This window comes from Lontra canadensis, unplaced genomic scaffold, assembly GCF_010015895.1.
Source record: "Lontra canadensis isolate GAN:19392208 unplaced genomic scaffold, GSC_riverotter_1.0 scaffold112, whole genome shotgun sequence".
NCBI lineage: Eukaryota > Metazoa > Chordata > Mammalia > Carnivora > Mustelidae > Lontra > Lontra canadensis.
This window is the reverse complement of record NW_022631106.1, coordinates 906774-934366: the sequence shown is the minus strand read 5'-3', so window position 1 is coordinate 934366 and position 27593 is coordinate 906774. Positions and strand designations below refer to the sequence as shown.

Below are 27593 nucleotides of genomic sequence, written 5' to 3'. Positions count from 1 at the left end.
AATTTACCTGAAGTTAAAAAAATTCCCTAAATTTTGGGTTTCCAGTTAGAAAGGGTTGCTTAGTAAAGAACTAGTGAAAGAAATGTTGGGTGGTAGTATTATACATTCCTAAATGTAATCTTGACTACTAAACAAACATCCAATGCAGCTTTCACTTACTAAAATTAACCAAAAAACCTACATCAGTCACAATATCATGTGGCAAGTTAAATGCACTGACTCCCTCTTCAATCTCAGCATTTTTCAGATAAGAAAAATTTTTCTGATGTTCCTTTAACTTTTACTTAATTTTCGCATTTTCTCTATGAAAGTGTATCTAGGAGTGATGAAGTTTTCCTTATTTGATCAAATATTTATTCACTTTTTGCATTAAAAATGTGCCTTTCAAAAATATACTCCCCATATTTTGCTTTATTTCAAAACAGATAGGATGCATATTATATTAAATGGGAGATACTAGCTTGGGTTCCTCATGATTTGCTTGAATTTGGAGAAACTATGACAAATTTAACTCAAAATCTCCTAGGCAAGCAAATCGCTTGCCTTTCTTTACCCCAAAATGTTTTTTTTTTCCCCCTCTTGCAACTGCTTTCAGATGTACTCCTCAGCCTAATTCCAGTGCTAGCAATCTGATCAAGGCAAATTTCACAGGGCTTCCTAACTCTAATTTCTCCCGGTTATAACCCATTTTACAGCTGCTGGCATAATTTCTAATACTGACTTAAGAACCTAGATAAATCCAGGCTCTTCAGTATGGCACATTCAAATGCCACAAACAACAGATTCTTTACCTCCACCTGCTCCTCATTAGTTGCTAGCGACCACTACACTTCCATGCCTGGCTTCTTCATCACCCTCTGCTAAGTCCAATTATTAGACATTCTTGGGATCAAACAGACCTGACACCAAATCACCCTGCCTCCACTTGAGTCCTTTCTCTGTTTTTACCAAGCATGTAAGCAGGTTTTGTCTCATTACTTTTTCCTTAGTCTATTTCCAATATATTCTCATCATTACACATTTCTGTATTTGTCTGTGTCCTAGCTTAGAAGTCCCATGAGGCAAGGGATCTCCTACCGAAATTTATTTCAAGAAACCATTGGCAACTGGGCCTCTATACTATCAGTTACTCTAACCACTGAATGATCTGCCTCAGGAGTTGAAGGCATGTAAGAAGCCTAGGTCCCTGCTGAATCAGGTAAGGAGTAGAATCTGGAGCACATCTGTATACCCTCTCAAAGTAATTCGAGGCCTACAATTCTCTTTCTTTTGCTTTATGTTATCATCTAACTGTATCTATATCTTATAAACTTTCAAATCTTTTGCTGTAAAAACTCATGAAAAATAGTGGAAGGGAACATAATGTTAACAGCAGTCACCCCTTGGAAAATTACAAAAATGGAAACTGGGAATGGCAGGGTTAGGGTTGGTGATGGGAAATTATAGAGAAAATGATAATATGCACTGTTTCTTAAATTTGGGGGGCCCTGATTCTTTATAATCTTCAGTACTTCCTAAATATTCCATAATGGACTTGTATTTCTAACATAAAAATCTAGACTAAGATACACAAGTAATTTGACATGGGAAGCATGACAATCAAATCTGGCATGGATAAAATTTTAAAACTGAGTGCAAGGTTTATGATTTCAGTATTTAAAAATTTCCTGAAAGGCAAAATCCTCTACGTTTTTAGATTTTCAAAAATATCTAATGATACAGAATCTTGAATTGACAAACCAAGATAAATGTTACCATAATTCTCCCCCCCACCCCGAAGAAATACTTAACCCTATGCAAAATTTAGTTGTTGCCATCCTGTCCTCTGGTTTGAAATACTATCCATATAGTGACTCCCCTCTTCCTGCCCCCCCATTCTACATTCATATATCCAACTGCCTGCTCAATGTCAAATCTCAACCTGTCCAAGGCAGAATCCAATCTACACCCTCCAATATGTTCCTCTCCTGGTTTTCTGAAATCTCAGCTAGTAGCATCATCATCTTTGCTCAAAATCGGAGTCATTGTTTGTTTCTTCCCATCTAATCCACCACCAAATTGTCAGCTTTGCCAACAAAAAAGGCATCCTGAATCTGACTTCTCCCTACAACTACCAACCCAGTCGACTCTCACCTAGATGACTATAATAGTCTCCCTTACTTTATCCCACTATAGCATGTTGCCCATATACTAGACAAATAACAAACCCTGTCACTCCCTTGCTTAAAACCCTCCAATGGCTTACCATCCCATTCAGAATAAAATCTAAATTCCTTTCCATGGGCTCAGTCCAAGCAGTTAGGCCCTTGCCAGTCTACCTTATCCCCTGCCATTCCCCACCACACTCAAGGGTCTCACTCCAGTCTTACTGCATTCCCTCTCGTCATACAAGCTCATTCCTGCTTGGAGACTAGTTTTCTTGTTCCTTCCTTCAAAATGCTCTTTTTTTATCTTGGTGATTTTCTTCTCCTCATTCAAGGTCATTATTCCCCAATGACCCTGTAACTTTGTTTTGTACCCCAATGTAGAACCATCACCTGAGATGGTGACTGGCACGTGGGTCTTCAGTAAATATTTGTGAAATGGAAAAAAGCTAAATATTCAATCAAGATTCCTGGGCATGAAAACAGTTGTTCCGAATGACCCATACTTTTACAATGGCGACTCCACCACCCCGATAACCAAGCACCTCCCACAAACCTCCAACCCCAAATCTTCTTAGAATCTGCCACAATTTAGAAGTCTGTGTTCTGTATGAGCTGTTGCAAAACAGGAAACAGAGCCTGAGCCTCACAGATATGGAGTGTTTATGTATACACACACCAAGCAGGACTGTCCCCTTTAGAAACTTTCACCTTGAAGTCAGCCCTGTGTGTGAATGTGCTGGGCTACAGAATAAGCAGAGAACTGGTGTGAGTTCCCCTGTGTTAACACACTCCGAGACATGGCTCTGCCATCTCTCCTGTGAGAGTGCTGACTCACTCACAGCCTCTGTGCCCCTACCAAAAAGCAGCTTTATCGTTCTCTCTACTACAAAAATAAAGAATTAGTCTACTAAGACCAATCACAATAAGACTGACCAAACTAGTGTTCAGTGCCAGGTAGCAAAGGCAACTTGAGATAAAAATGAATAGCAACCAGATCAAAATGTTAAGTAAAAAGGCTCATAAACTCTGAATTTTGTCAAAGTGAAGCAAAGAATTCAAGTTTCAATTTTTATGGCTCAAGCCATTATAAATCTTATGTAAACCTTCCAATGGACCATAAGAAAAGGAACAGTTTGTGGAGTATGATTATTTGGGCTCAATTGTTGTTGAAGAAATATACATTTAACAATGACTCTTAATAACTATATATCAAGCTGTTTCTTCTTCAAATATTTTTTACTGTGTTTAGCTAGGAAATACGGATGCATGCTTTCTTGTTGTGAGTATATTATAAATGTGACTGTATCAGCAAAACTAAACTTTAGCTGTGGCTAATCAAATTTGAATAGTACAAGGATAGTGTGTGTGTGTGTGTGTGTCTGTGTGTGTGTATAGAATAAGGCCTCTAAATGATTTTAAATGAGATGGCGATAATATTATTTAAAGTAATATTAACATCATACGTGTGTGCATGTGTGAATACAGATATACACAGATAAAGAGAGATAATGAATGAATTAATGAATGAATGCAAGAAAGAAAGATAATGGATAGGAATCAGACCAACCTTTCCTTGCATTGTTAATTACTTTACTATGAAGATGTGTCCAAACTTCTAAAGAATTTCCTGGTTTGTATTAAAACGCACTTCAAAAAGACCACGAAAACAGATATTTAGTTGACAGGCTACAATGGGATTCAGAAAAAGACACAGTGAATATAGACTAAGGTGCAATATCATGCTGGTGATTTTTCTTTTTTAAAACGTAAGCCACTAACTTTTTGAGAAAAAATTTTTTAAACCAAAGGTTGCATATTAATATTACACACAAACTGAAACATGTGACTTTTAGCACAGTGTATACATGCTTACATAAAACTCAAATATTTACACATTTAAAACAATTTCCATTTAACATATGAAAGTTCTGAAATACATAAAATCATTAATATTTTCTATAAAACTACAATTAGAACATCAATTTGCTACAAGCATATAAAACATCAAGTGCTTTCTTGGAGTTTCAAGTTTCCTCTTTAAAACAAGATCTTGCTTGCATATATAATTTTTCTCCAGTAATCAGTAAGGACTTTTTTTCCCCCAAGAGATTATTTTCCAGATACATTATAAGCTCAAGAAAACGGACTCAACAATTATGCAATATAATTATGTCGTAACAACTTAATTGCACGTATGCTTTAAAGTAGGTTTGGATGACGTTCTCGAACACTTTGGTATATGTTCTTCAGGGACTTCTATTAGAAATAACAGGAATTTTAAGTCCCCTCAATCCCCATTTTGCTTTAAAAATGGACAAGTCTTTGGTTAAAGTTCTGTATTTTGGGCATTTATGATTAATAAAAATGGTCCCCAAACCAATAAATGGTGCTGATGTGATATTATCAGTTCACAAGACTTCATTTAACTTGTTTCTGATGAAGTGGAAGGCTAAAGATATCCATTTATTATAACACGTCATTGATAGATTTAATCTTCCATTTACAAGCAGAGAAATCAATAGGTGAGTCAATATTTCTCTGTTCATTTTGTGTTATAATCTAAACTGTACAGTAACTGCAGTAACTAGAGATACTGTTCCACAGTATATGTGATGACGATTGGAAAGATGAGTAGCATTAAATTTAGAGTTAGCTTACCGAGAATAAGTCAGTATTAGACTGTACAGTAATTCTGCATTAACTATAGTAGGTTGTCAGGTAATGCTTATTAAAAACCCCATACCATTCCATTTACAAGAGAAATTGTTGCAAATGTATAAAACAGCAGATATACAAGGAGAACACCAAACATACTTTATTAGCACAAAAAAGCAGCCATTAACAAGGCACAGCAAGCAGAAACATACATTAGCAGTCAAAGGGTTAGTGTTGCATACAAATATAGCTTTTCTTTTTTGTAGCCTTGGCAATAGCCATCAGGATATAAAAGAACTTTCTGTAGCAGCAGGTAAGGAAACCAAGGAGCACTCACCAGTGGTACAGAGCACATTAACAAAAAGACACAAGAATGGATCTGACTAGTGCAAAATGTCTAGGACAGAACTGTAAATTCAGTTCAATACTAAGAAGCAAACACTAGGACTTGGTATTACTTCCAAAATAGCTCACTTAATTAGTATTGCATAATATTCTAAGTGACAAAAAGGTGCTAAGTAAAGTTATTTACAGATACAACAGTTGTACAGTACCTTTTAAATCTGCATTTAGGGTTTCAGATTTTCTATTAGAAATTAACTGCACTGAAATTCTACAAATTGTACTTAAGCGATTCAGCTAAGAGCGTTTACAACAAAGAGCTAAACAGTGCCGTCCAAACTGTTCACTGCAGTTTAAAAATCATCTCAACATCAGCAACCACTGCTGTTATCATATAGAGACTTGTTTGGGCATCTTCTAGTCTCACGTTCTTCATGGTTCACAAACGCATCATGGGCACAGGAAAAGATACAAACGTTAACTAATCAACGAGTAGACCACACATACTAACTTAAGAACTCACACACAGGACTACATTGCAGCTCTTCCCAATGTGTTTTACATTAAAGCACTCATTCAAAATAAAATGAATACCTAAGGCCTTGAAATAAATCTACTACCAACTTTATAAGCCTGAACTTTTAAAAGCAACTATTTAGAAAACCTGGTTGGCTTAACAGTACCTTTTGCAGAAGAGACAGGAGACTGACTATAAACTCTATCAACACTTAAGTGAACTGCACTCTGCCCTTGTGGCCAGAAAATTGCATTTTTCTTTTTTCTTCAAGGAAGGCAGTCTTTATTTTTTGGACTTCCAAAGCTTGATCTATAGTAACTACAAACAGCGCTACTTTTGGAAGGTTATAGAAAAATTCTTAGAAAAAATAACAATTTCAAACATTAGTCACACTGTTGAAATACTCTTCCAATATTAATAATTTGTTCTTCAGTAAGAAATAGAATTCTTCATAGCAAATGCCCCCGAGTTGCTTCACTCAATTGCAACAGTCATTACAAACCAAACCGTTCGCTCAATCGACAAAATGCCTTCGCAGCCTTACTGAACACCTGGAGCTCTGTCCTCTGTTGTCTCAAATAGGCACCACATTTATCTGAGGAAGTAACAGCAGATCGCACCTGACAGATAGTAACACTAAGCCTACATACTGCATTGAAAGACACCTAACACTGATACGTGTGCTTGCTATAGGTGTACTGTCTGGTGCACAGAAAAGCAGATCTAGATAATGCCCACTGGGGGCAGGAGAGTTTACTTCGCCTTGACTGGTTCTCGTTCTAACCAGCGAACTCTAACTTTTTGCTTGTAATGATACTCTTTCAAAAAATCCTGCAACATTGATGGTAAAGGAAGCCCATCAATTCCATCATATGTAGTGCATCTACAGATTACTGCACGGCAGATATACTGCAGGCTAAAAGGGAAAGTCCTGTTTAGTGATATAGTAAGCAAGGGTTCAAAAAACATGCAAGAACTGGGATCTTTATAATGTTCCAAAAGTCCTGTTACAGTGGAGGAGTGAAATACACAAGGGTCGTGGGCGTCAAAACTAAAGTTGTGATTCCACTGTTCAATTCGGGCATGCAGGGACCTGTTGTAGCGACGGAAGCTCACAGAGAAGAGGTAGTCCTCTTGCGCAGAGTCCCTGAGCAAGAATGTGCCTTCAGGTTTCCCTTCAAGGAGGGCTTCTGCTTCGTAACGGTCCATCACTCCCCAGTAACAGGGATTCCCTGTAATCTGGAGCAAGTCGGGCACGAGGCAGTGTATGTAATCGATCTGCGTATGGACTTTCCAAGCTCCCTGTCTGCTAACGTGGGCATGGCTGTCTCCAGACACCTGACGTTGCTTCTGCCTACGTGACTGCAGACACAGGGTGGTAGTGTCCTCTTCTGAGTCACAGTTAGCTTGTGGAATTGCACTACTGTCCCCACTTACTTCAGTCATTCCAGGAGCTAACTTTGGTCCCAGTTTATATAACGGATTAACCTGTGCGGTGGCTTCAAAGGTATGTATTTGTGCATTGGGCGGAGGGTCAACCCCCTCTTCAATACTGAGCCGTCTTCTCTCTCGAAGCCTATCTTCTTCATCTTCCGTGGAAACCAAGGATGGATCAAACGTATCAAAAAATGTCGAGTGTGGGCTCACAGGGGCTGTATGCTGTTTAATCAAATGCCATTTTTGGGCTAAATCTGAGCCAGCAGGAAAAGGGCATTTCTCAAGCATTAATTCAGAAAGGTGTATTTTTCTTTTATTAGAAAAGAGGGGTTTTGACTGCTTGCTGTAAGTTCTCATGGGAAAACACAAGCCCACAGTGTCCTGCAACCTCTGTCTCAGAGAGCGGCTCCCCACAGTTCTGCTGGACACGCTGTCCATGTCATGCACGGAGCTTACACCATACCGCCTCTCTCTCCTTTGAAGTCCGCTTCGAGTTCTACCGAACTTTTTATCAGTATCCAATGAACTCTGTGTCTTTGTAGAACAGGAATGTTTTTTCTTCCCACCCCATGGAGCATGCCGAGAGTAGGAATCCCTTCTTGCAAGTCTCGCTCCTGGGGTGACACAGGAATCATTATCCTTTTCAATGCTTATTTCAACAATCTGAGGAATTTCAGTGGCACAGTTTTGGTTTCTCCTTGAAGAATTCTTGGAAGGGCTTAATCCCAGTTGTAAGGCAACGTTTTCTCTTAAGGGACTGCTTTGTTGCTGAGGAGCTGAGTCTCCTGTACTGATGTTTCTCTCTTTCACAGACAAACATCTATTGGAATTCATGTCCACATTTTCACTATGGCTCCCTCCCTCGTGACCGAAGAGATTCTGACACCGGTATTTGAAGTTATTCCACATCTTCCCCACTTTATCCATTGATTATAAGATCTAAAGACAAAATAGGAAGAGGAGAAACTGGAGTTAAGGTGGTGTGTGCAAACACAGCTGACAGCAACCCCCCCACCCCGCCCCACAATTGGAAATTTTGGTGACGCTGGTCAGGAACAGCCCCCCTTCCACTGCCCTGCTGAAACGAGGAGGCAGAGGCAGACACTCCTGGGAGCTGCTGGTAGTCCGAAGGTCGCCGGCCCTCTGGCCTCCCGCAGCACTCAGGGCACCATTAGTCAGGCCAGTCCTCACTCCCCATTTCCTTTCAGGCGGAATACCCAGCTCTCGCGGGAGAAGAAACAAACCCTCTCAATTAAACTCTGGGTTCTTTTTCCCATGCATCAACCTAATTTCATCATGACACTGATTTCTGTGTCCTTACTACAAATAATTCGGGCACTGCCTCAAGTATTACCAAGGGAAAATATGTTCTGTATTGCTGAAATGGATCTGTATTCCACTGCTCCAAAGTTGAAATCAGGACATTTGTGTAACACATCAAAATTAGTTCAAAAATCCTGAGGTAGGGGCGCCTGGGTGGCCCAGTGGGTTAAAGCCTCTGCCTTCGGCTCAGGTCATGATCCCAGGGTCCTGGGATCGAGCCCCACATCAGGCTCTCTGCTCTGCAGGAAGCCTGCTTCCTCCTCTCTCTCTCTCTCTCTCTCTCTGCCTGCCTCTCTGCCTACTTGTGATCTCTGTCTGTCAAATAAATAAATAAAATCTTTAAAAAAAAAATCCTGAGGTAGTATTCTTCCCTATTTCACTTATCAACTGCTATATTCCACTCATCTGGCAATGTAAAGCTTACAGATCAATCACTTGTGAAAATTCAGTACCTTCCCTCCCTACTCTGCAATGTATTAATTTTTTTCTGTGATTTTAAAGAAGCAGTTTGAGTAGAAAGGCAAATTAGGAGGAAATAAAGAAAATATTTAGATTTAAATGGAAAGGTGTCTTTCAGCTTCCCAATTCTTTATCCCGGAAGAGCGTGGAAATAATAAAGTAACAGAAAAGGCTATGATACTGAAGTAATTAACAAAATAAAACAAAAAATATTTATTTTGGCATCTTTTATTTTTGCTCCTTAAAAAAAAAAAAAAAGATTGAGAGCAGATTATTGCACTTCACAAATAAATTTAACGACTCTAACACAGACGGGCTCATTCGATAAAAGTCAACATTCTAGAAGAAATAGAAAAATGTAAACTTAAAGTTCAGCTGGTTTTTTTGTCACAACAGATTTTTTTTTTAAACATCTCTCTTTCTATTTTGCCATTTAATAAGTATGGCACTTCCCCTCCCCCTCCCCAATATTTTGTTCATGTTTATTATCTCATCATGTACTACTTTTCAGTTTAGAATCAATACTGGAAAACTAGATTTTTTTTTTTTTTAACAGCAATGAGAGGCATTAGAGCTGATTCTCCCATTGTTGTGACTAATATTCTTCGTGATAAATACTTGGATTTTCAAGACACTGACTAGGGTTAAGATGACAATAAAAAATAAACCTTATGTATTTCGTTTTAGTTTCTTCCGGAAAGGGCTCCTGGACTAATGATAATGCCAACATAGAGAATTTACGTCTATGAAATCATAAAATACACCTTCAGATTATTCTTCATTACAAGCATACTGCTAGGTATATAGGAGTTTGCATGGTAGGTGGTATATATATTCTACTATAATCTGTTAGATGGATTGGATTTAAATCTTTAAATCTTAATAAACTCTATCAGAACATCTGCCTCCTCCCCTTTGCAAATATCTTTTTTGTAAGCTTTTTTTGAAGTTTATGCTATTTGAACATGACATGCCTTGTTGTTATCACTTCTTCTTCTTCTTCTTCTTTTTTTTTTTTTTTTGACATTAAGATTCTGTCCTTCACTCACAGTCCAGTTACATATGGGGCTAATCCCTGCCTTATTCTTGGTGACTCCAACATCTTTGTAGATGTACTCTTCCAATATCCTCAGTCCTTTCTAATCTACTTTTCTTCTCAGTTCTTTCTTTCTTTAAGATTGTATTTATTTATTTGACAGAGAGAGCAGGGGCAGGGGAAGTGGCAGGCAGACGGAGAGGGAGAAGTAGGTTCCCTGCTGAGCAGGGAGCCCAATGCGGGGCTCTATCCCAGGGCCCTGGGATCATGATCCAAGCAGAAGGCAGACGCTTAACTGACTGAGCCACCCAGGCATCCCTCAGTTCTTTATTTTTAAGCTGCTTTTTTATCTTTACCTAATTCATACATTTATACAGGTCCACCTTAGAGATATTATAGGTTTGGTTCCAGACTATGAAATAAAGTGAGTATTGAAATAAAGCAGGTCAAATGAATTTTCTGGTTTCCCAGTGCACAGAAATGTTTACACGACACTGTGGTCTATTAAGTGTTCAATAGTAGGAGGTCTAAAAAAAAAAAAACAAAAAAAACCCAATGTATATACCTTATTAAAAAATGCTTTATTGCTAAAAATGCTAACCAGTTTTCAGTAAGTTGCAATCACCATAACAAATATAATAGCAATAATAATAATGAAAAAGCTTTAAATATTCCAAGAATTACCAAAATGGGGCACAGAGACATTAAATGGGCAAATGCTGCTGGAAATAACAGCACTGACAGACACGCTGGACAATACCTCAGACCTTCAAGCTAAAACACGCAGTATCTGCAAGGTGCAATAAAGTGGAATGTGATAAAATGAAGTGTCCTGCAGTCTATTTTTCAAAAGGTGTCCTTATTTTCAAAAGATACCCCACCTCAAGCTCTGACTGATCCCCTTAGATAAATTTCTCTACCTCTAGTTTTATCCAAGGTAAAAGAGCAACAGTCAGGAGGATCCTGAGCATACAGACTGAACAAGCATCCCAGTGCTCAGCTTTATACTTCACCTTCACCTTCTGAACGAACCAGTTCCTCTCATGACTGAGCCAGCAATACAAACTGCTTTGCCTCCTTTTAACATCCTCATTTGCAAGCATTTATATCGTTTTCTCCATTCTGTTAATTTCTAGCTACCTGCCTCTATCAAAAATTTGTTAACCCATTAGTCTTACTTCTTGTGGGTTTATGCTTTATATATTTTTTTATTCCTTTAATTTTAGTGGGGTTCCAGGAATAAGTAGAGTTAAAATGCCAATGTTCAATAGGACATTTAACTGGAAAGTCCCCTTTTCACTGTTAAAGAGAGCGAACAGTACACCACACAGCGTCCCCACGCACCCCCCCCCCCCAGATGAGTGATTCTTTCCAAATGGAGAAATACCAATTTCTCCCCCTGGAGGGAGGGATCCACACAATAAACACTGGCTACATAATAAATCACCTGGAAGGCTTCTGAAACTACCTGATACACAAGCCCCTCCCAAGAGACTGTGATTTCACTGGTTTGGAGATGGGTCTGGACACTGCTGTTTGTTTTTTGTTTTTTTGTTTTTGTTTTTTTAAATAAGCTCTTTGGGCGATTCTACAGTAGAGAAGGAAAACCACTGACTAAGGATACTCCAGCCACAGGCTCCAATGGTAGCTCTGAAAGAGAGAAGTAAAAAGGACACTGCTCCAAGGCAGTTGGCAGGATGTAAGTAGTTCTAAATGAACTACCTACCACAATCTCATCACTGTTTCTCTTGGTCTTATTTTTGCCATGTACCCAAGAGGCCTGCAGAGTCTTGAGAAAGACTGTCTATAGCAGTGCTTCTACAACCATCCAGAATGAAGAGGCAAGTTCTCTTTTTAATTTTGCAGACCAATTCTTTTGTAAGACAAGTATAAATTACTAGGAAAAATGAAATGTAAAAAAAGACATTTGAAAGACAAGTGCCAATTTTCTTATTAGACGGAACAGAAATAAAATAACTATCAAATAGCTATAAAATATTTTAAATGCTTACTTTTAATTACTGTACTTAATTTGTCAGAGACTGGCAACAAACTGTACACACGTTCATGGCCCTTGTTCTGAACAGCTCTCATCTGGAGCGTGCTATCCAATGCATGTGGTCACTGAGCCCCTGAAATGTGGCTTATGCCACATACTGAAATGACTAATAGTTTGTATATAATTGGCTAACTACATTAATAAAATTAATTTCTCTGCTTTTTACTTTTTAATGTGGCTACTAAAAGATTAAATATTACATGTATGGTCCAAATTGTATTTCTATTGGCCAGTACTGATCTAAAGCAGGGGTCAACAGACCATAGCCCAAGTGGACAGATCTGGCTTACGGCCTATTTCTGTACGGACCCCAGCCAAGAACGGTTTTTACATTTTTAAAGGGATTAAAAAAAAAAAAAAAAAAAAACAAGCAACCCACAAAGAACAGAGACCACATGTAGCCTGCAAAGCCTAAAATATTTTCTATCTGGCCTCTTACAGAGGAAAGTTTGCTGACCCTAGTCTAAAGTATGTAAGATTATAAACCATATCGCTGTAGACACCAGAAGCCTCTCTTCTTCACGTTTATAAGATAAATTCCAGGGCAATTTACAGATATTTGATAAGCAGACCATACCTGAAAGATGACTGTCCATTTTAGTTTTGTAGAAGTTGTATAAACAAGTGGGACCTGCAGAAAACACGTGTATGTGCCAGGTTACAGAAGGCAGGTTCTGACTCTGAACCTGTGGTGCAGTTTCACAGAGCATGAAATTCCGTGTATACTCTAATCCTCATCTCTGCTGTGAGACTGCATTGTGACAAAATATTCTAATTTAAAGAAGGACTATTATGCTTCCACATCCCTTAGGGACAGAAAGCTGCCTTTTCTTGACGTGGGGAATGCCGTGTGGGTGGCTGTGATACTGCAAAGAATAAAACACTGACACAATTCACAGAAAAGTCCAAGTAAGAAGAATCAGGAAGGCACTTCCATGATCTTAATATTTACAATGTCAGTTTTGAGGTTCTTTGGTTTGGTTTGTCATTAAATTTTTGAAAAGCGTATTCAGCTGAAACCTTTTGAGACCTAACTTACAAGTGTAGTACTTTAGGGTTTTATATGAAGTCACACAAGCCTTAAAAAAGTGTTAAATTTCAAAGGTACTGATTCTAGAATATAGGTGCAACAGCCATTACCAGCTTTCACATTTCTACACCGGCACAGCTAGCCTTAAAACTATTCAAAGCAAATTTCTAAAAAGTCATTGCTTCCTCCAAGGACTATCATAATTTAAAACTGGTTTTATAACTGTTATAAGTTGAAGAGTTTTTGTTGAAAAATGATAACTGACAGGATAAGCTACAAATCAAAATTATGGAAAATTAGAGGTCAAATTTCATTACTACAAAAATTTACATATATGAAAAAATAAGGACTATAGGCAATGGCCCTCTTCATGCCAAGTAATATCTTTTACAAAATTTCCACAGAAAAAAATAATTGAAACAGTTCCTGGGGTTCATTTCAATGGGACTTAATCCATACTTTATTAGAAATCAATTAAATTCAACAAGTCTTAAGACTACATGGCCTGCCACAGTGGTAAAGAGGAGGACTGTAACCCAACCCACAGCCCTCTTCTCCTCTGAGTCCATCTTAATTATTTAGTCATGGTAATTCCTGTCCAGTGAAAAGTCTCAGTCACACAGACACATGGATTGATTAAAGTCTTTCTGCGCCAACTTCAGTCAGGTATAAGAGGCAGTTTAGGAGATACAAGTTTTAATTGATATTTTGGTGGTACTTTCAATAATTTTTAGAAAGAGATAATATAATGTTTAATATTAAGAGTGAGCCAGAAATCCAGGGATGCATGGTTGTCATAGCTATAGTCCCTTAAAGAATCTGAGAACAACTTGGGCTTTTTAAAATGTTATTTTATTTATTGATTTATTTATTGACTTATTGGCAGGGAGGAGAGAGGAAAAGGGAAGGGAGGGGAGGGGGAGGAGAGGGAGAGAGAGAATCTCAAGAAGGCTCCACACACAGCATGGAGCCCAACATGGAGCTTGATCTCACAACTCTGAGAACATGACCTGAGCATGAGGAATTGGACACTTAATTCAATGACCACCCAGATGCCCCCAAAATGTTATTTAACTGTTACTTATACACTCTATTGTGACATGGTCTGTATTGTCTAACTGGATGCGTATTTGCTTTTTATACTGCTACCTAATATTATGTTCAACTGTATAAAATTACGGTCTTGTGGGTAAAAAATGGTCATATAATTTACTTCATATAGTTTATACTTTTACAACACACACAATATATTAATACAGTAGACCATGTACATGTGTTCTCAAAAAAGGTGAGGCCCAATGATCTACTACACCCAGATATTCCTGTTCTCATGGGTTGAGTTATACTTTTACTGAGTTAGTTATGTTAGCTTCCAAAACAGGTCATGTTATTTATACTTATTATTGTAATTATGTGATTTGTTAATCAACCTAATGAAATGTGGCAGAGTGGGAGACTGTGTTGAATGACTTTGAAATAGTGAATAAAAAGGGAGATACCCATTATATGTTAAAGATAAAAAATAAAATTAAGTAAAATAAGAGAGGAAAAAAAAGGGCAATACCCCTGTTGAATTAGGTATAAGCAAGAAAACAGTAAAACAAAACAAAACAAAAATCCCAATTGGAAAAAATATTGCAAGGAATACTACAAGGAATTCTAAAGTCAGAATGCATCATAAGAGTTCGAATTTTTGTTCTACTTAAAGAACCCAAACTGGAAATCTTAGATGATACATTGTGGGTGTGGTTTCTACATGGAAAGCAATAGACAACTGCAACTAGTGAGCCTACTCTCAAAGAAAAGATCTTGGCTCCTTAATAAAAAATCTGACAAATGAACATGCAGTCTTATTCTTGAAGTTAGAGTAAAATATTTAAGGTATATATCTCTTTTTCTATATCCCTTCTTGCTTTATTAGACTTTGCAGACTACTGGTCTTGATTGAATCAGGTAAGAGGTCTTCCTCAATAACCATTTAATTAAAACTTATAGTAGTGCCAGCAGGGTGTAGTACAAAGTCCTAGAAGTACAGAGACATGACCTAGTTTAAGGGATGGTGAGCAAAGATGACCTCTCTCTGAGGAGGTGAGATTTCAAAATTCTGTCCTGAAGGATGAATTAGGACTGTGTTTTACAAGCAGAGGGAACAGCATTGCAAACAAGCCCAGGCAGGAATGGGCAAAGCCTGAATAATGGCTAAATGAACAGAGACTAGCAAGTGAACGGAAGAATGCACAGGTGAGGCTGAAGGGGTAAGCTCTGGAATCCCGGATCAGAGAACAAGACAAAATGCTACTGCTGCCCTGAAGACTACTGCAGTGTATACATACGTAAGAGCTCGACTGGATAGTGAAAGTGAAAATGGATATGGAATGTTAAGAAGTCAAATCTATAGATTAATGACTGACTGGAAACTGAGGAATGAAGAGGAGACAGGTGTCAAAACAAACAAACAAACAAAAAAAAAACCCTGCCAAGTGTCTGGCTTGGGAAAATGGGTGAATGAGCACGCTAATTCAGAGACAGGAAACACAATAGACAAGGCAATTTGGGAAGTGAGGAGTTGGAGAAAGTAACTATTTTCAAGTTAGGAAATGCTGCAGTTGAGTCCCTCATTGCGATATCTAAGTGAGGCCTCACTGGTCCATTAGTGTAGATTCATGTAATGGATTACTACATAGTAGGCATGACCAACTACAGCTGTTTGCATCTACATGTGAATCTCAAAAGCAAAATGCTTAGAGAAAGAAACAATATAGTTGATATGTACATTATGAACCAATTTACAAAAAAAAAAAAAAAAGGATTTTATTTGTTTATTTGAGAGAGAGCATGAGTAGGGGGAGAGGTAGACGGGGAGCTGAGGAAGAGAGAGACAAGCAGACCCCCTCACTGAGCAGGAAGCCCCGTGCCAGGCTTGATACCATGACCCGGAGATTACACCCTAAGCCGGAGTCAGATGCTTAAATGACTAAGCCACCCAGGTGCCCCTGAATTAATTTACCTTTTAATCAGGCAAATCCCTGTCTTTAGGCATACATGGATAAATAATAAAAATGTAAAATTCAAGAAAATGGCTTCCTATTGAAGGGAAGGATAAAGAATTAGGAAGAGGCACCCAGGAAACTTCGAAAACACTGAGGGAGGCAGTGTACCTCGCTGGATCAGTAGGTGAAGTATGCAACTCTTGATCTCAGGGTCATGAGTCCAAAACCGTGTGCTGGGCATGGAGCCTACTTAGAAAAATAAAAGAATAAAAAAGAAAAGAAAAGAATAAATAAAAAATAAAACACTGGTAATTTTCTATTTCTTAGCCTGGGTGATAGATACGTGGTTTCACTTATTAACTATTCTTTAGACTGATTTATGTTTTATTCATTCTTTTCTGTGCATGACACACTGCATAATAAGAAAAATTTAAATTATGCAGGTCACATTTTGACCACAATGGGAATAGCGAAATAGTAAACAAAACAACCACTAGGAAAATATAAAGCTCACAACTCAAGTAAAAGAGGGATCCAAAACTGCAAAGTATAGGCCATTTAGAAAACTGCATATTCATATATTGGGAATTTTTTTTCTACATGTCAATTTGGTGATCTTTATTAAAATTATTACTTTAAATTTGGCAATTACATATTCTACACTAGATGGTTACCCCAAAGCGGGCAAAGTTAACAATAACACAAAAACCCAACAACAGAACAAAATTTTAAACAGATTTCTCCAATGTGGTAGAGGGGTCAGCAATCTTTTTCTGAAAAGGGCCATATAACAAGTGTTTTAGGCTTTCCAGGCCATTCGTTCTCTATGGCATCTACTGAACTCTGCCATTATAGCCTGAACACATCTACAGAAAATAAGTACATGAGTAAGTATGACTGCATGTCAATAAAACTTTATTTGTGGTTAGTGAAATTCAAATTTCATGTAGTTTTACTTGCTTTTTTTAAAAGATTTTATTTATTCATTTGACAGACAGAGATCACAAGTAGGCAGAGAGGCAGGCAGAGAGAGGGGGGGAAACAGGCTCCCTGCTCAGCAGAGAGCCCGATGGGGGGCTCGATCCCAGGACCCTGAGATCATGACCTGAGCTGAAGGCAGAGGCTTTAACCTACTGAGCCACCCAGGCACCCCTAATTTTCACTTGTTACAAAATTCCTTTTCTTCTGATTTTTTTTCAACCATTTAAAAATATAAAATCATCCTTACCTCACTGGCTATACAAAAACAAGTGGCAAGCCAGATCTAGCCTCTAGGTCATTGTTTACCAACTTCTGATATGACACATTATAACACTTTTGATATTACATTTACTAAAACTAGTGGTCGTTCATTCTATGGAACAATTTAGGGAAACAATAGTCTAAGAAGATCATTTTAAGTATGTAATGATAAAGGTATATGGATGGTTCCTAGAACATAACAGTGGAGTAAGTACAAACTATTTCTTGTAAAAATGAAACACATACATATTATGAAAGAGTTGAAACACTACGTCAACTACTGAAAAGTCTAAACTCACCTGAAGTTCCACCGCTCCCGCCCCAAGAGAGGACCACTCTTACGTTAGTATGTGTTCTCTCTTTCTCTCTCTGTTTTTTTTAAAGATTTTATTTATTTGAGAGAGAAAGTGAGAGAGTGAGCAAGCACATGTGGGGATGATGGGGGAAAAGCAGAGGGAAAGGGAGAAGAGGACTCCCAACTGAGCAGGGAGCCAATGCTCCATCCCAGGACCCTGGGACCATGACCTGAGCCAAAGGCGGATGCTTAACCAGCTGAACCATACAGGCACCCTAGTATGTGTTCTCTTTTATGCAAGAGGCTGTACATAAGATTCTTTTACAATTAAAAAAAAAAAAACTTCTTCATCTTTATGGCTATATCCCTCCCCATTTCTTGAAAAATGTATTTTTTTTTTTTAACTAGCTATGTCAGAGATAGGATCAGACAAGTGAAAGAGAAAAACGCCTGGCAGCTATGTTTTTTAAACTGACAAATCCAAGAGTCTTTGAAGTAAGCAATAAAACAAACATAAAAAGCCAAACCAACAACAGGCAAACATCTACAAAGCTGAAAACATACTAATAAGGATGATGACACTGATAGGCTGAGGATATGATTTCCATTACTGAATGCTAACCATGTGCCAGGCACTGACATAAAAATTTTACTTCTTCTGACAGCCCTGTGAGTAAAAATGCTCTCAATTTTATAGATGTAGAAATTAATACAACTGAGAGATTAATAATACCCTGGGGGTGAGTTTCTTCCATTATTATCAGACTGTTCAGGTTTTCTCTCTTCTTGAATACAGCTTAGACCTGTACACTAACACCTCTATGTTCAAGAAGTGTTGTTACAAAGCTCTTTTAAAATCTCAAGGAATACATCATTTCTATATTTTTATAACTATCATAGAGCAAGAAAAGGATGGAACCGATATTAAAAGCTGACAAAGCTAGTACATACATACTCAAAAGAGAATTACTAGCTGTTCCATTTTGGTTGTAATGAGTGGAACAATACTCTGACCAAAAGAATGTGGAGCAAAAGGTCTATTCATAGGCTTGTTGTGAATATTTTGCTGTCTATTCTGTGCCTATGAATGAATAAAATCTTAAAAAAAAAAAAAAAGAATGTGTTTGAAATCACATGCCTAATTTCAAGGGATGGAGCTTAAGAAGTTCTTATACTATTTTCTGCATATTAAGAGAAATACAATAGTCCATTTTAAAAAAAGAAGAAAAAGGGGACATCAAATTAAGATTCAAGTCATAGCATTAGACTGCATTAATACCTTTCCCCAAAAGATAATTTAAGGACAATTTCTTTAAAAAAAAAAAAAAAAAAAAAAAAGAGCAAATAAAATTTGCATCTCTTTTTCTCAAATTTTACTCATACAATTCTAACTTCCAGTGTAGGAGGGCGCTCCAGGCCGTCAAAATCCAACTCTTAAACCAAATCACTTGCAGAGACACTGCCTACTTTTTGCTCCCCGGAGCAAGGGCACAGGCATGAGACAGTCCAAGTGGAAATAGGGGAGGCCAGGAGGTTCAATTCCAGCTTTACCACTTCAGAATGTTGTGAACTTTGATGTATTCATACTAGGATGAAATTCTGAACCAAATTTCCCTCTTGGTAAAATGAGGATAACAACACCTACCTCTTGGGTTGGGTATGAGGATTTGAAGCCACATCTATTAAAGCCTTTGACACATGACACACTCAAAAGACAGGAGGCTTCAAAAATGTTACCAGTAGAATCTAGCATAGAACTTTAGTTTTTTTTTTCTTAAAGAAAAAAATAATTATCCTATTCAGTTTTGGGTCATGACAAAATGTCAGTATTTTCCAATTCTGTCAGATTCCAAATTCTATTAACCATTTAAACTTCTGTATGATTTCCTAGAAAACACTACAGGGATTTCAATGTTCCATAGCAGCTGAAGCTATAGTTCATCTACAGCCTAAACGAAGCATAGTTAATCTGTATAACGCTGGGCAAGGCCCAGGAACATAGTCCTCATTCATTTCTTTTTTTTTTTTTTTGCTCCAAAATTCCTTCTTAGTCTATAAAAAGAGTACCACATTTTAAATTTTACCATACAGATATCGCACACTAGAGAAGCATAAAATCCTAATAAGTTATACCTCATTTTCTATGGAGAAAGCATCTTATGTAATAAACTAATAAATATACCATTCACTGAAACACATCTTATCTGGCTGGCATTATTGGCAGAGTGTGGTGGAACACAAGGAACATATGCTTTAGCTTCAGAGAAGCCAAAAATCAAATTCAAGCACTCTGCTAGCCGTGTGAAATCTAAGTTTCAGCGTTTCCATCTAAAAATAAGAACAATTACCTTCTCTTACACGGGTTTCTAAGAGGATAACATGATATAAGGTAAGTACAGCTGAATATCATAGGGGCTCAAAAATGTTTTACAACCAATCCAAGGCAGGAGAAGGTACGTGCTGGTGATAGCAAAAAGCAAAGCTGTTTTACGTCTGGGGAGAGATGATTGGTGAGTTAGTCTTGTCTTTATCTCCTTTCAAGGGAGGCCCTCTCAGTTAGGCACCTCGGGCACCTTCCCTAAGCACTGGAACAGTGTGTGTTTCCTAGTGTAAACGCCCCTCTACAGATGGGCATCAACAACCCAGCTTCACATCTCCCTCAATGCCAAAGGCAGCTACAAACAAAAACCAACAAAGCAAAACAACTCTCAGCTGAGAAACTGAGTGGAGCAAGGGGACTACATATGACTAGCCTTAATCCAGAAAAGAATCTCTGATCTGGGGAAGAGATTAACAATGAGCTCAATGAGCTCACTGTGATCCTACTAATAATTTACAAAGAATATTCAGTTACTATTGGTAAGTGAGCAATTGTAATCTGGGCCATTTCCTTCTCTAGGAAAGGCAACCGTTTTACAAACCCTGCAGTTTAGTCTCATCAGAAATACAAGACTCTAAGGACTAAAATAGGATGATTTTTTGGATAACAATACTTTACTTTTATCCTTTTATTTTCTATCTTAAACCACTCAGAATACATTTATTCTCCGTGTATAAACTGAAAGGGCACTATTCTCTTCTATGCCAAATTTTAGGCCTGTAGAAAACTAAGGGTCTTTAAATAATTTGATAGCTTGTAATAAATCCAAGAAAGAAAAAAAGAAAACAAACATAATTAGAACAGCTTCAATGTTCTTGATCTAGATTGTCTACCGGCTTAAAAAAAAGAAAATTTGAACATTTTGAAATTAGTCTATTCTTTAGAAAGATATTTGGGAGGGGTCTTGGGAAAAATAAAGGCAAACAAGGATACCTTTTAACCACTTAAGAAAACTAATGTCAAAAGGAACATTTTGACCAAAATTATAGACTAGGAACTCCAAGGAATATACCCCAGTTTTGTGTTATGTATTACCATGTGACATACAATTTTTTTTTTAAATAGGGCAATTAGACAACCTTTTAGCTCATTAACAGAACTGAAATAAAACCTCACCTATCAGAAGCTGAGAAATTAGTAAGCTGAAAATTGATTAAAAAAAAAAAAAAAACCCTCTGGGCGCCTGGGTGGCTCAGTGGGTTAAGCCGCTGCCTTCGGCTCAGGTCATGATCTCAGGGTCCTGGGATCGAGTCCCGCGTCGGGCTCTCTGCTCAGCAGGGAGCCTGCTTCCCTCTCTCTCTCTCTCTCTCTCTCTGCCTGCCTCTCTGTCTACTTGTGATCTCTCTCTGTCAAATCAATAAATAAAATCTTTAAAAAAAAAAACCCTCATTTTAACATTTACTGATACCACATGTGGAAGACTTCATAAAGCTCAAGTTCTCAGATGAGAATACTTAAAGCCCTTGGCTCTACCCACCCTTACTCTAAGCTGACCCACAGTTTAAACAAAGAATATATTCTCTGGACACCAAGTGCATGGCAGCAGAGAAACTGCAAGTTAGAAATGGGGGCAGGAGTTCAAGAGAAGAGAGGTGCTGTGTGCTTGCACACTGACAAGACCAAGAGAAGACCAAAAGCATGAGAAAGCACAATAGTCTAGGGCCATGAACTATAGAGATACATATTGTAAGACAAAAAGAAGGGACAAGTAGAGATATAAAATAAAGATTTAAAAGATAAAAGACCATTAAGAACAACTTTAAGCCAATAAATTTAAAAACTTAGAATGGCTAGATATTTTGAAAAGTATAAATTTCCTAAACTGACTCAAGGAGAAATTAAAAAATCAATAGCCCATAACTCTTAAAAACTTGGAATCTGTAGTTAAAAATCTTTGCACAGGAAAGCGCCAACCCAAGCAAGCATTCTAGGCAGAAGTCAGTCTAGTAACTGTGATTTCTAATCACTGGTGGCCAGAGAGAGAGCTCAGGGTCAAAAAAGAAGCGACAGCCAGCATAATAAAGCAAGAAGAAGAAATAAATGCATACTAATTGGAGAGGAAGAAGTGAAACTGTCCATTCTCAGAGGACCATGACTGTCCATATAGAAAACACTAAGGAATCTTTAAAAAGGAAGGAGGGAAGGAAGGAAGGAAGGGAAAGAGGGAGGGAGGGAGGGAAGGGAGGAAGGAAAAATGGAACACCCTAGAACTAACACAAGTAAGTTCTCAGCAGGGTTATAGGATACAAGATCAACACACAAATCAAATCACATATCTATATACTAACCACAGACACTGGAAACTGAAATTAAAGGTCTTGTGACAAAGATAATGACCTTAAAGGGCAAGAAAACAGACTGATATTTCTGTGAAATAATTCCTTTCGCCAAAGTCCTAACATCTATATGCTTCAGAAGGAGGAGATTAAAATGGAAGGGGGAAAATATGATTGACTCCTCAAGTTGCCCCTGCCTTTGTACGTCCCTTAGGGAGCACTGAGCTGGAAGAGCGTGCTCTATAGTCCAGCCCATAGCCACGCCAGGTCCATGCCTTCTATCTCCACTGCCCTCTCCCAGGTTCAGGCTTCAGCATCATTTGCATGTCTGAGTTTTAACAGCTGCCCAGCATAGCCTACCCTTCTCCACTCACCGGCCCCTGGAACATCTTCCATAATACTGATCCCATGATTTCAAGCAGCTAAGAAAAAAGTCAAGGACTCGATGTCTAGCTACTTCCTCCACACTTTAAGAACTATGCACAAAAGGAGCAACAAAACAATAGTTCTCAGTATAATTTAGGAATATAAAGGTAACTAACATTACTGAAATTATATCACTTGGAGAAAAAAGGTAACCAAATGGTTGTTTTTATGTGTATAAAGAGTCTTTCTCTAAAAAGAATTCCTTAGAAATTCCTAGAAAAAAAAATGAATATTGCAAATAGCTAAAAATGTAAATAAACAACCAAAAGAGATTCGTGAGGAGTCTTTCATGGGAGATGTTAAAGAGGATAAGCAACCCTCTGTCCCTGGCCAGCCCAGATAGTCTTTCCTCTACAAGCAACTGAACTAACTAATCTCAAGGTACTGTGATTTTTTTTTTTAATGTTAGAATTAAAAAAAAAAAATAAGCATAGCATCCCACAAAGTGACATTACTTAAGATCTAGCAGTAGTACAGCAGTTACAGCTCTGACTCCTGATCACACTACTGTCCTGTTGACCTATAGTATAACCCTAACATCCAACATACTGAGTTATCTGAAGGGTCTCATATTCTATGTCACTTGGTAATGTTTCAATCAGGTGCTGATTTAATACTCAATCTAATACAAGTCAGTGCCAGCTGCAAAAATACCTAATAAAAGTCATGCTGTTCTGTCAATAAAGCCCCCTGCCCTCCCCTTATAAAAACCTTTCTACACAGTTTAAGGAATACCTACTTCCCATAAACATAGCTTAGAATGGGGGTTCTTTTTACAAATACAGAAAAGTAGGCTTCAATAGTTTCAAAAATGAACCAAGCAGTTTAAAGTATAGTTAATTCTCATATTCTTTGATAACGAGGGAAAAACTACTTCAGGAAGATTCACAAATTTCTTAAGCATTGTCAGATTTGAAATAGATTAAGATTTACTATTTACTTAAATAGTTCACATTCTAACTGTTTGAAGTATAGCAGGTAAAAATAGTCTGTTACTGCTTTCAAGTAATCCTGGAACCCCATTTCTATGAGAGAATTCTGCACTTTGTCAAATCATAACAGACTCTAATTTTCCCAATAAAACGTCAAACTTGCCAGGTAAATGCCTGGATCTAATGTAGATGAAATACTGCACAACTGCTATTTCTAACTGTTAATCATAAATATACATAAGTCAAAATCTGATTTTTAGAAATCCTGATTATTATGTTAAAATAGCTAGTTTAAGGAGTATCTAACCATCCACAAAGATTGTCTATGCTCTGTACTTGATCAAATTACTTCAAATATGTGGTCTGCTTACTTTGACTCCCTACAGATATACTTTACTGGAATTACAGCTTAATATTATGCCCTTAACTTTTATTAAGAATTTATAAAATGGAGTGCCTGGCTGGCTCAGTCAGAAGAGTGTGTGACTCTAGATCTTGGGTTTGTGAGTTTGAGCCCCATGTTGGGTACAGATATTACTAACAACAACAACAACAAAAATTAAAAAACAACAACAAAAAAGAATTTATAAAAAGAATTTATAAAATAAATGGTCTACATTATTCCACATTCTAAAAAATAGTACCAAAGATATCATCCCTCATATAAAGACCCACACAAAAAACTCCTTTTTGGCTTTACTGCCAAGATTTCTCTCTTTAAAAAAAAATCAATATGCTTTCTTCAAGCAGACAATGAAAAACACAAGTCATTGTGTTCCTCCTTTTTTCTGCTATTACCAACAGGAAACCCAAATGGAAGACCTTAGTTTACAAATATGTGATAGAGCTGGAGATCCCCCTCCCACTGCCTTATGTAAGTCTAGATTAAGTATCATTATACTAAATGTCCAAGTATCAGTTTATTGCTAATCATCTTTTTAAAGAAGATTTTATTTGACACACAGAGAGAGCACAAGCAGGGGGAGCAGGAGAGGCAGAGGGAGAGGGAGAAGCAGACTCCCTAGTGAGCAGGGAGCCAGACGTGGGGCTTGATCCCAGGACTCCAGGACCATGACCGGAGCTGAAGGCAGATGCTTAACAGACTGAGCCACCCAGGCACCCTTGCTAATCAACTATTTTTCTTCTGTTTGGAAGTAGATGGGAATAAAAATAGAGTTAACAATCAAATTTTCTGAAACTTGAAAACTACTACTTCTGGGTCTAAAATTTAGTAATCTCAAATGTTCCTTAAGAGGAACATTTGGGTAGGAATGGGTAGGAATTTTGATGGATTATAAAAACAGATAAATCCACCATTTAAAAATGTAGTAAGTAAAAGGAACCATATGACCTTTCAAAGAGGAGATGGGAAAGCCTATTTAAACAAAACGCTGAAGAAACAAAACCAGAAGGAATTCAAAATACTTAACGACATTAAACTTTGGATGTCAAAAAATATGCCATAAACAAAATTTAAGGACAAATGATATACTGTACCATTAGAACAAACTTTTCACAATTAGAAATTTATTCCAAGAAAACAGTCAGATAAGGACAGAGATTTATATGTGAGATAGTCCTCATAGTATTATCTTAGCAAAAAACTAGCAATAACTGTATTTTTTAGTTAACAGAATTGTGGTACTTTCATATGCTGAGATAACAGGCATTAAAAACGATGTTTTGGGGCGCCTGGGTGGCTCAGTCGTTAAGCATCTGCGTTCAGCTCAGGTCATGGATCCCAGGGTCCTGGGATTGAGCCCTGCATCGCATCCGGCTCTCTGCTCAGCGGGAAGCCTGCTTCTCCCTCTCCCACTCCCCCTGCTTGTGTTCCCTCTCTCACTGTGTCTCTGTCAAATAAATTAAAAAAAAAAAAAAAAAAATCTTTAAAAATAAATAAATAAATAAAAATGATGTCTCTAGAGTATTTAGTATTCTGGAAATGTTCATGATATTAAATCAATATGGATATAAAACAGTCTATCTAAATTGACCTCAACACACACATATGCATATAAACATTTAATAAAAAGATTATGGGTAGGGGATGCTACTGTGGTTATCTTGGGTGGTCTGGGATTATTTAATATCATTTTTCCCCCTTTTTTGTATTTTCTAAAACACTACATTCAAATGTATTAATTTCCTAGCTGGAAAAAAAATGTTATTCAAAAAGGAAATAGATCTAGAAAAGAGCAATCTGATTTCATATTATAAATCCAAAATTATGTGTAAAATGTAGAAGAAATAAATAATAAAGTAACTGAAACAATTCAATTAATTCAAATGATTGAAAGGTCACTTTTAAAGAAAAGGTGGGCTAACAGTGAGGAAGGAAAAAGACACAAAGACACAGCGGAGTGAGAGGGGTGGGTGAACCAAATCAAGGAAAAAAGGAATAATGTAATACAGAGATCTCCACAAAACCAGTGTGATTTTTCTCAGACAGTACTAGGGTTCTGTAGTAAGTAACACTGGATTGGGAAATATAAAATATCTTTTCCGGAGTACCGATAGTAAGTAATGTGCATTTTTTTGTATATGGAGATGCTATTTATAGGATAACTAACAGAAATAGATTATGTGATGCCATGTAACAGTACCACTTTTAGCACAGCTGAACTTAGAAGATGAGTTTCCAAAATGTAATCAAAAGAAGGGAGTAAGCAGTGGTAGGAAGAGTGCATATTCCATTGCCATAAAAACATTTTCAGTTGTTAATCAAAAAAGTGGCATTATGATATGAATTCAACTCTTTCCGTATGTATCAGTCCCTTCTGGTTGCAGAGTACAGACATTCACTAAGCCTGGCAAATGTAGTTGGGTAAGGCGGGGGACAATGACTGGTTCTAAGCATGAACTGGAGGAAAAGGGAAATAAGACTTCTCACAGAAATCTAAGAACAATCAGTTAACACGGACGGGTCAAGTAGGCCTCAAGGAAGCTGCAATGGAGAATGTGATCTAGTTCCAAGGTCGCCCTAGTGGACTGTGCAGTGGGAGTTCGTGGGTCCTCGTTCTAGTCCTCCTGCCATTGCTGTGACTCAGCAACTCCCGGGGTACCCGGCTTTTGGTATCTGATTTGCCTCCAGCCACCAGCTGGTCTCTCTGCTCCTATACTCTAATTTTTTCTTTTAACCCCAAAGCTGTCACTTGGGTCATACCTCTGGCTAATTCTTGGCACATCACAGGTCCCTCCTACCTCCTTCTCTTGACTTTTCAAATTTTGCTCCCTTCCACTGCTTAACTGCAAAATCTGACTTTCTGTAAGTTCTCTAATCCACATCATCAGTGTACTCTTACAGTAACCATCACTCCCTGCTACTTGTCTGAGTATATCCAAACAGAAAATTAAAAGCAGCAAGAGCTAGATTTCTTTAACCAGCCAATGAGATCTGTGGGAACCTGACTGGTTCAGCTCGTTCCTGTCTGGACAGAACTCTCTGTGCTACTGCACCTGGGTGGCCAGTGGCTGACCTATGACTGGTGCCTTTGATATGGGCACCTGCACCAGTCCAAGCACCTACAGCCAAATAAGAGAAGGTCATTTACAATGTAAAGCACGGCTACCCTGGTTTACTCCCTCAGTGAATGTTCCCCTTGGACATGACTGAGGGAACAGCAGGAGCTGCACTTGCTCTGCTGACAACACATAATAATATGGAGATGTTGACTACTACTCCAGAATCGTACTCCCGAGTTTCATAAATCATATTCCCTGGATTATTAGTATGCTATAAAATATTAAGAGGTGTGCTACAGATAAAGTTTGCTGTTTAAATAAGGTAATGCCTAAACTCTCTGAGAAGAGACCCTCCTGAGCATTACCACCCATACTTACTTGACAAAGGCAGCCTTATTAAGATTTCACAGGACACTAATACTACGTGGATCAGTTTGGAAAATGCTGTCCTATAGAGCTGCAACTTTGCCCACAATCCAAAACCCACCGCAATGCTAATTTCAAGAAAGCAGGGACTTCAGTTTTGTGTCATGCTTGGTATGTATTAGATACTCAATATATGAATATTTGTGAAAGTCATTAACA

The 27593-nt window shown here is 37.8% G+C and overlaps 1 protein-coding gene across 2 annotated transcripts in view; it reads right to left on the bottom strand.

Moving 5' to 3' along the window:
• Positions 1-3803: 3803 nt before the first annotated feature.
• The window catches only part of SOCS5 (suppressor of cytokine signaling 5), a 61136-nt gene continuing 37346 nt past the window's right edge, over positions 3804-27593 (bottom strand). For both annotated transcript variants that reach the window (XM_032840323.1, XM_032840322.1), the window contains exon 2: positions 3804-8037. In XM_032840323.1, coding sequence (XP_032696214.1) covers positions 6415-8025 — 1611 coding nt within the window. In that variant the 5' untranslated portion in view covers positions 8026-8037 and the 3' untranslated portion in view covers positions 3804-6414. The remainder of the gene's footprint in view (positions 8038-27593) is intronic.